This window comes from Peromyscus leucopus, chromosome 3, assembly GCF_004664715.2.
Source record: "Peromyscus leucopus breed LL Stock chromosome 3, UCI_PerLeu_2.1, whole genome shotgun sequence".
NCBI lineage: Eukaryota > Metazoa > Chordata > Mammalia > Rodentia > Cricetidae > Peromyscus > Peromyscus leucopus.
Window position 1 is genome coordinate 148,804,952 of NC_051065.1, and position 10,374 is coordinate 148,815,325.

At 40.1% G+C, this 10,374-nt stretch overlaps 1 protein-coding gene across 1 annotated transcript in view; it reads right to left on the reverse strand.

Annotated features, from left to right (window-relative positions):
- Nucleotides 1-214: 214 nt before the first annotated feature.
- The window catches only part of LOC114700719 (alpha-2-macroglobulin-like), a 50,064-nt gene continuing 39,904 nt past the window's right edge, over nt 215-10,374 (reverse strand). The window contains 12 exon segments of the mRNA XM_028880404.2: nt 215-342; nt 685-726; nt 1,159-1,261; nt 2,373-2,441; nt 3,347-3,437; nt 4,241-4,368; nt 4,525-4,743; nt 6,894-7,117; nt 7,642-7,822; nt 8,733-8,807; nt 9,083-9,239; nt 10,039-10,126. Coding sequence (XP_028736237.2) covers nt 326-342; nt 685-726; nt 1,159-1,261; nt 2,373-2,441; nt 3,347-3,437; nt 4,241-4,368; nt 4,525-4,743; nt 6,894-7,117; nt 7,642-7,822; nt 8,733-8,807; nt 9,083-9,239; nt 10,039-10,126 — 1,394 coding nt within the window. The 3' untranslated portion in view covers nt 215-325.

Here is a 10,374-nt window from a genome sequence, read left to right on the forward strand (position 1 = left end):
GCATTCCTACAAACAAACATATTTCACTTTCTCCTAGCTATGATCCAATATTTTTTGCCCCATCCCCACCCCATGAAGCCTATTCAAACCAATATCACTGTATCACTTTTTGGTATTCTGAATTTCTTCCATTTTTAGTTTTTATTGAGTATTAGATATGGAAGCATGGGAATGTAAAAAATGATGACTGAATGAATGAGAGAATGATGACTAATACATAGGAAAAAATGTTTTATTTATCAGTTCTTTGAAAATACAACAACAATGTCTTTCTTAGGAAGTCCTAAGAACAGGACTTCGGCAAAACACTTTATTCATGGTGTCCTCAGTCATTTTGATAATCTGTAGTAGTGAAAAGAAAAGAACATTAACATGGACTTGGGTTTCCATGAGCAAGCGATGTCCCTGCCTCTAAGTATAAATAGGGTGGAATCCACGACAGTTCAATGAATGCAGGAGGAAACGAGACCCATTACAGATAATTACCCAGCCAGCAATGCTGCAAACTAGCTGCGAGTTGAAGAGGCACCAGGCCTCTCCAACACATGTTTTTCTATAATAATATGCAATATAAGCAAAATGATTTCTAAGAAGAATGTTTATGTAGACTTTCTTGGAGGAGGAAATTTGGGAGACAAACCAGAGGAATTCTGGCTATCCTTTACAGGAGTATGAATCGTTTACCTTTGTGGCAAGGAGCACTGTACTCAGCAACTGCAAACTCCTCTGAGAGAAAGAGAAAATAGAAAGAAACACCATTATGTGAGGTCACTATGAGCATCGGCGATTGCATCAGAAATGCCCATGTCATTCCCCTGATGCACTTTTTGCCGCCTTGGGCATCCTTCCAGGTACAATGAGCCACATTTTCTTTTACTCCAGATTCTTGACAGTCAGTTGTTATATGTCCTTAAATCTCATATTGTCCTACAATTGGTCTATCCAACAGGAAGTTAACTGTGCAGCTGTTTGGTTTTACTGGTTGATATATTTAAAATGTGCTTTCTCCCACAGAAGTAAGGAGATTAAAAAGTCAAGTATCCAACCTGATGGAGACAACACTAAGTGATGAGAAGCCAGTGCTAACAAGTCACCCAACACATTCTTGAGTCCTGTGATCGGAAGTTGGATTTCTCTGTTTAGGCAGCTCACACTCACCTTTCTCATAGTAATCATAGACCTTCACTATGGCTGGCTTCAAGTCTCTTATTAGAATATCTTGCTGAACCATGAAGGACAAGTTTATCCTTTCACTTGACACCTGGAAATCAAAAGGAGCTCAATGACTTTCCTGGGAGCTTTCTTCTCACTTTGAATAAACAGATAAGTATTGATTAGGGCCTTAGGGGGTGGGGGCTTTATCTGCTAACAGTGTGGTGCATGGTGTAGAAAGCCTCAGAGTAAATGAGAAAAATTACTTCTTAAATATCTAACAAAACTTCATCACTACATAGGCCTCAATCCAGTGGTTCTCAACCTTCCTAATGCTGTGATCCTTTAATACAGTTCTTTATGTTGTGGTGACCCCCAACCATAACATTATTCCATTGCTACTTCGTTACTATAATTTTGCTACTGTTATGAGTCAGAATGTAAATGTCTGATATGTAGGATATCTGATATGTTGACCTCCAAAGGAGTCATGACTCACAGGTTGAGAACTGCTGAATTAATCAACACCAGCACATGGCTCTGTTCATGGTGTGTGTGTGTGTGTGTGTGTGTGTGTGTGTGTGTGTGTGTGTGTATTGTGTGCACTCCAGCTTTCTGTTAACTACCTATTATATCTTCTTTTAAATTTCAGAGTTTTAGTATAGTTTTGCCTTTCCATTTTGTAAAAATACAGATACTATAAAGATGAACTATAAAAGATGAATCACTGCTGCTTTGTCAACTGAAATTCCTCTCTACAGAGGTCTGAATAACTATGCTACTGCACCTATCTTCTCGATTATTAGTCCATGGGGTAGATTGGTGTTTTACTATTATGCGGTCCAAGTGCCAGCTGAGATTGATGCCATTTTCTCCTTTTATACTGTTGATGAAGATGATAATGTAATGACTGACTGATCACAATAATCATTTCCCTGCATTACTCAGTATCTCCAAGCTAACTGGTTGATATAATGAAAACTGTTATGGAGAATGTCTTTCAGGTCCCTGGAAGTATTCATACCCCAGGAATATCATGTGGCATTTTTACTCATAGTCTCAGATGGAATATCTCCAAAGAGGGGGCAGCCACTGTGATACTAGAATTCTCATATCTCTAGCATTGAGGTGATGACTCTATAATACATACACTCAGTTTCCAGACAGCTCCTGGAGGATTCTATTCTACGTGTTTTGCACCAGACAGTTAGGGCTCTCACCTTCTCCATGTAAATCAAGACGTGATCATTGCTGACTTCTGTCCGACTCACATCCATAGATATTTCAAGCTGGAGAAAATGGAGACATCACAAATGTTAATAAATAGATGAAATCCCTGGAGAATCCAGGGAAAATAAAATTATTATCAAAATACCGAGGGTAGAATTTCTTCAAAGGTCCCTTATGGATAAAAAAGTAAAAGTGAAAATGAAAGGTAGTTTGGATGAAGGGCATACTATTAGTGTGGCATATGGTGCACTTGTAAAGCTGATGTATCTGAAGAAAGGGAATTACTCATTGTTCAAGGTTCAAGTAACATTTTATTTATTCACGAAGGAGATCTTTTTCCTTGTTTTTTTCCCTCTAACTTAAAACAATTTCATTTTCACTTAACATCTGTGTTACAGATGTTTATGACATCAGTCATTTTCTTATTATTTCGTTAGTTGATATTCACATGCTTTATCTCCTTAAGATTCTAAGATCTAAGCAATTAGACAACTGTTGAAAGGGACAAAGGGCCCCATAACTGGTTATCCATCAATGAATAATCAACTATGAAATCATATACACATAAGCAACAGGAAATGGACTTAGCAAGTTGTATTTCTATATTTATGTGTTTATATATGTATACATATACATAAAAATATGTAACAATAACAAAGAAAAAGGGGCCAAGAATTTGAGAGAGAGTAAAGGGGGAATGTGGGAGAGGTTGGAGGGAAGAAAGGGAAGGGAGAAAATAATGTATTTTAATTAAAATAAGAAAATAAAGAGAAAAAAGATAACAAGTTTCCCTGGTAGCCATGATATCTAAACAATGCTACATACACAAGCATAAACACTTCATTTGGAGAAGGCATAAGTCTTTAAGACCTAATATAGTAGTGCTTTAATAAATATGACCTTGGTCTGCTAATGAATAACATATAAAATGAAATGTGCTATCCTTGGATTATAGTGAACATACCATCTTCACTGTTGGTTTCAAGGGGACGAAGCCAGACACCATCTTCACATCAGCAATTGCCATGTTGGAGTTAAAACGGCTTCCAATGTAACTGAAGATCCAGGGAAGGAAGACTTAGGTTTTCCTGTATTATTTAATATTCTTTTTCTATGTCTATATATTGAATATTCCATGATTCCACAAAGTATATATAAGACTTTCCAAGGATCCTGGAACACTTTCTATGTATTGGAATTTGTATAGAACTTAGTAAATCCATAGAGATCAGATCTGGAATCAGAATTTTAAGTATGTGGACTCAGATCTGTGTTTTAAGGAAGCTTCACAGGTGACATGCCCTCAAGGCCTCCAATCTATACTAGGTTTTTGTTATTCTCACTTTATCTCCACGGTTCCCCGAGTAGGGTAGCCAGCCAACCCACAAGGGTCTTGTGGATACATTTTTGTAAGTGCTGTGGCCATGTGACTACTGCTATGGACAACTGTGCTGTTTTCTCTAACAGATTATACTATAGATAACTAGATTTACTGATTGACGGTGGAATTACAATGGATGAGCCACTACTTCCTTTGATTTCAGACTTCCAAGAAGTTTTTCTTTTGTAAAGACCAAGATTACTATATAATTTCATTATATAGAAGGAATTCAAGAAATACACAAACGTGAAATTGCTCATTTATTTATTATCAGGAGTTAAGTAATTACCTGAAGGACGAGGACAGGTGACATGAGCTCCACTTCTGAGAAACTTGATTTTACCAACTTAAGAGAATAGCTTATTTTTTCAAACAGATTCAAATGTTTACTGTCCAACAGCTTTGCTTAGTGAGAAGTTCCAGTAAGAAGGTGGACTGTCCCCCTCCCCCACCCCGAATTATGAAAATGAGTCTTACCTGATGTTAAGTAAGATCTGGAAGCTGGTGTGAGGTTTGTGATCATGACAAATATGAGGCAGAGTTTGCACCACTAAAGCAAATGGGAACCCCTTTTCTTCTGGTTGGACATTGTATTTCAAGGATGTCTATGGAACATTCAAGACAGGCATCAATTTTTCTCCTTTCCTCAGAATTCCCCTCAACTCCCTCGACTCTTTCTCTGACTTGGCCATTTGCTTACTGGGTTATGATTTTCCAGGGAGAACAATGCCTGGGACCCTCCTTCTCTGCCCAAGTCTTACCTGAAGGTACACACACCCTGCTCCTGTCACCTCTGTGGTGTAATCCCCAGGCACAGTCGGCAGTGAGACCCTCTGTAATAATAACTGGTTGCCGTTGTTCACTTGGAATTTTGTAGAAAATAAATCTGTAGAATAGATGGTCACCTGTGCAGCTTTCTTAGCTCCTGTGAAAGTAGCTATTCCATATTTGGATAAAGCCTGCAAAGCCACCACTGTGTCCTGAAAGAGGAATGGCACAGCTCACTATGTTTGGAAGCAATTTGTTGCTCGCAAGTTTGAAGCTTAGTCTCCATGGTGTCGCTATTGGAGGTGGATCAGTGCAAGTAGGAGGTTTGTCTGGAATGAAAGTGTCCCACAGAGGCTCATGTATTGGGACACTTGTCTGTTCTCCTGTGGGTGACACTGTTTAGGGAATTTTGGTTGGTATGGCCTTGCTGGAGGAGAGTATGCCATTGGGGTGGATTTTGAGAGTAAAAAGCCTTGCGTTATTGCCACTTGGCTCTCTGCTCCGTGCTTGACATTAAAAGTGAGCTCTCAGTGTCTGGTTCCTGCCATCATGTCTGCCCCTTGCTGCCACACTTCCCCTGCCATGACAGACTCTGATGTGTCTGGGACCATAAGCCAAACAAACCCTTCCTTCTATAAGTTATCTTGATAATAGTGCTATATCCCAGCAACAGGCTAGTAACTAATACAGAGGTCCTTGAATCAGTGACCTCATTGTTCCTGGGAGGGATTATGTTCTGGTGGGAATCCTAGGGAGTTCTTATGAGTGGGTTGTTATAAAAAGAACAGCCCTGGCCCGACACAGATCTCTGGCTTCCTGTTTTAAAATAGGATATCGTCTTCCCACATATTTTCCCTCCACAGCTATCCACCAGAAGGTGAGGAAGCCATCAGGCAGGGCAGCCTGGACCAGAGCCTTATTTCACATTTCTCCAGACTTCCAGCATCAAAACCTGTAAGCTAAATCAGCCTCTGTGCTTTGTAGAATTACTCTCAGATATTTTGTTATGGAATGAAAGGGACACTAATATAGATATGAAAACTCCAATTTTCCAAAGTCCTGTTAGCAGTCACAAGGGTTTTAGATTTCCTATTTTTGTATTTTTCCTCACTTAGATATTTAAGCTTTAAAGATTGATCCTAACTTTTGGATGGATAATGGGATCATAACATCACATATATGCCTTGGGTTGTGTGCCCTACAAGTTTATCAGCAAATTGACCTCTCTCTGTCTCTCCCTATATAAGTGTGTGTGATACGGGATGCAGAAAATATATGTAAATGGGAATGGAATACTTTATTGGCTTCAGCTATTTACTTATGGTGGCCCTTTTGACCATTGTGATCCTATCTGCTGTTCCCCAGCCAGAGCTTGGTCTGGCTCCCCTTCCAAATTAAACTTCTCCTGTGCTGATGAGAAAGAATCCAAGGCCTTTTATAACTGCTTAGAGTCAGGCCTCAGTTTCTCCAAAGGAAGCAAAGGGCACTTATTCTAAACATCCTCCTGATGTGTTGCTGTTCTTACTTGATTCTCCCCTTTCATCAGAATTCCACCTGTGCTCACTTCCTCCTCACTGTGCTGTGTTCTCAATGCCATGGACACTGAGCTGGGAGGGCATACTTAAATGGATATTTCTAAGAAATACATGAAAGCAATTTTTAATAAAATCATTTTTTTCATTCTTGTGGAAAAAATAACCTTATTTTTAGTGCAATAGAAAAGGGCAAGATTGTATTTCTCCATACCCTCTTTTCTCTTAGAGAAGATGTATGCTAACATCTACTTCCTCTGAAAATGAAGCTTCTTAATGGGCTCATGCTGATGAATTGTTTAGATGCATGAACATAGAGCTGAGCTTGAGAGATTGGATGAGTAAAGACAGTCTATTATGTTCCTAGTAAACATATTTTTGTGTACCAAGAGGTGTCTGAGGAACATCAAAACTGTCTAGTTTAAACAGAGACCCAGTGGACATATTTGCAAGGAAAGAATGCTGAGTTATGGTTCCCATGAACAGTTCAAAAGAGTCTTAGCCTTCAAGAAGAATGATAGGTAATGTTCTCTTCCTTCTTCTGGTGCCTTAGTACTATTGCAGGCACATGGATTTGTTATTGAAATGAGGAGACCATGGCAATACCGGGATGGGGTGGGGGGCTGTAGGCTAAGAATACTTTTTTAGCTGTCTTTGAATTTCTTCTCCTTATCTTTGCATACTGATAATCCTTCAAGCCATCTCTGGTCTTTTTTTCTCGTGTGTGTGTGTGTGTGTGTGTGTGTGTGTGTGTGTGTGTGTGTGTGTTTAGAGTTAGTAAATCTTTCACCAACTGAAGGTGAAATCAAAGGTTCTGGCCAATCCCTGACCTGAGTGGAGGAGAAGCCACCGTTGGAATTCTGCTGTTTTGTGAGCCATCTGATGATGAGCATTGCAGTAGTCAGATCCTCTTCGTCTGGAGTTGGCTGGATGGTGAGATAGGCCAGGAGCACGTAGGCAGTCATCTCTACCTCAGCAGAGGAAGCCTGAGGTTGGAACCAAAAACCCACTGGCAGCATGTGTTTCTGAGGTCTTGTCCAGTGGATGGAATTGTCTGGAGGTGAGAAAAAGATACTCACGAGTGACTAAATATTTATACTTAATTGTTTGGAAGTAGCCAGAGCAGAGCTAAAGTGAGGACTGCACTTAACCTTAGAGACATGCATTCCCTTTGGAATACATGTGAATTTGACATTTCAGTCCAGTTAAGGCTGTATACTTCTATAACATTTATCACATGCCACACACTCCACGAAGTGTTTACATTTGTTATTCACTTAATGCAACAACTACAATGCAAACATTATCCCTGTTTATAGAAGAACCAGGCCCAGCTTTACACAAATAGTTCATTTTGGAGCAAATCTCCAAGGCTGGGCTTCTTACCACTATAGCTGATGCTTCTTATTTTTTGATGTGTAATTTTAAAAAGGTATTATGTGGAATAGATACCTAGATGATAGATAGCAGGTACCAGGAAGGACAGAGGTTACAAGAGGAAGAAGGTAGGGACATTCTACAGCACACTTTTTGACGCCCACAATGTTGGCAGGAGAAAGATCTCAGATGCGCCCTCACCTTCTTTCACAGCTTCCTCATCAAGTGATTCCAGGATCTCTCTTCTCATGTCCTGGTTCCCAGCAAGGGCAAATGCGTAGGCTAACAGTGCCTTAGTATAGGCATGGCTGCCATGGGCTCCTTTCTTTGCTAACTTCCAGGCTGTGTCCAGGCAAAAGAGGGCATTCCGGACAACAATGTGCTATGAAAGGGGGGTCAGAAAAGAAACAGCTCTGTGAACAAAGGTTCTGGCACCCCCAGGTAAGCACACAAAGTAGAGCATGGCGCTGGAGAAAAAGAAGTTTTTCCAATTCATTCTTATACATAGAAGAAATAGCACCTAACCAGGGCTTGGGAACGTCACAGAAGAGGTGGCCGAAAGGACGTAAGAATGGGGGGGCGGTGCTGTGAAAAGCTCACTGCTGAATATGACCTGGCTAGCACACTGTGAGCTTACACTAGCCAGGGCCACAGACACAAGGCCTACACATGATCAAGCCAGCCAAGATTCTGGCATAGATGGGATAGATGCTCTTCAGATCACACCCCCTACTGAGACATTCTTGGCACTTAGTAGTTTCTGGAGGGAGAGCGAAATCATTAGTTTTCAAAAGTACAGCAGCTGGTCAAAGTCCCATGCTTCAGTGAATGGCCCCATACTCATGAATATATGAGCAGCACTAGCTGGACTTAGTGGGTTATATTTTTCAAAAAAGGCATGAGGTTGGGAAAGGATGGTTTGAAGAGGTTATAGAGGGGACTTGGAGGGAGGAAATAGCGAGGGGTAGATATGATTGCACGTTACTGTGTACATGCATGAATTTCTCAAGTAAAGAAAAAAATAATCTACTATTAACCAATTCTCTGGTATTAACTATATCTTTAGGATTCTTTAGGGAGTAGAGATGGTCATGGGAGAGAAACAATATAAGTGTCTCCCTGGGAAAATGTAAACCTTTCTTCTTTGATGGAGCAAGTGGATCTGTGAAACATTTGCAATGCATAGAAGGGGAGCTGACACTTGATGCTTAGGAAGCTCGAGTCTCAGACAACAGACCAGGGTTGTGTTGCATCCAGAAGCACTTTTTCACAGGAAATGAAGTGGTACCCACAGTGATAGGGAGAGACATCTCCAGGAGAGCAATGGTGACGTAGGCAGACAAGGTGACCTCATCTTCTACTCCTCCCTGTGAACGGACAAGAGGGAGAGGTCGGAGTGGTTCTAAGAATTCCATTAATTAGCTATTCTTCTTCTCTTGTGTTGTGGAGCTGATCACTTTTTAATGTCCATACCCCAGTCATTACATCGCAATTAATATGAACTTACCCTCTCTTTCTTGGTGATGTCTAGGTCTTATTGTTCTTTGATGGATCTGTCGGTAATTTCTACCCTTTAACCTTGTCTCCCTGTCCTCACACATCTCATAATGGATAATCCAAAAGTAGCTCTGGAATGACTCACCTTTATTGCATTGTTGATCAGAGACCCGGAGCTCCTGAAACAGCCATTGTCGTTCTGCTGATGGGAAAGCCAGAGGACGGCTTGGGTGATAAGTGCTTCATGGATGAAGATATAGTTTTGAGCCTGAGCAAAACTCTTCAGTACAAAGGCTGTGAGCCTGAGTGAGGTGGAAGTGATTGTACATTTGCTGTTATAATGATTTTAGAACCACTTCACATCAACACGCTTCATGAATCACCCCCTTACATTGAAGAAGTATCTAATGGGAATCCATGTACACTGGAGATGTCCTCTCCCTCACTCTCCTGAAGAAGATGCTAGATCTAGAATTCACCTTAGTCATAAAGAGTCTGTAGATTTCTGACCCAATTGTTTTTCTTGGTTCTTTGAAGAAGGCCTTTTAAAGAGGCAAAAGGTTTATATGGTCTGAAGAGAAGCCAGCATGAGATGGTCCTCGACTCTTCTCTTTTAAGGCGTCTTTCTACAGATGACAGAGACTTCTCCTGCAGTCCTCTTTTACACAGTAACTTTACATTTCCTTTTACATTAGGAATGTAAAAATAAGATTTTGCACCATTCTTAATTCTTTCCTCCCGATAAATTCATCCTCTCTCAAGGTAAGTGTGACCGGAGAAAGATAATATAAGCTGAAGTTGATATGGCTTACCTAGAAGTCATACAATATCCTCACTATATCTCTTCAAAACTCTCAGTCAAGGGAGGGAGTTTAGACGAGAATATGTTGGTATAACATGGCCAGGATGAACACATTTAACATACATGTACTTGAATACCAGATTCTCTGCTTGTTAACTCACTAATACTGGTGCATTCATATAGTATAATCCAATCTAGATCTAATAACATATGACTCGACAGAGTTGCTATTGATATAACTGGAGTATATGAAAAGAGCTGGTTCAAAATAAGAACTCAAGAAATTGGGTTCTCCTTACCAGGTACTGGCATCATTCCTGCCAGATTTATCCCCAAAGGTGCTGTAGGCACCATCTTGGTGTTTGTAGTTTAACTGTCTTTGGTACCCTACAATAGAAGGTTAGTGAAACAATATGTCAGCCAGAAACCCATGGGAGCCAGAAAGATTATTAAAGTGTTGCTATCTCTTGTGACCTTTCTTCATTTTTTTTTTGTTATATATAGTATGTTCTTAGTTTGGAATGTTTTATTGGAGTTTTGAAAGTAGACAGTTTCTATGAAATAAACCATGATAGTGCTTTCTGTTATGGTAGCCATTACAGCGGAATAATATGTGATAGTAATGATAAACAGTT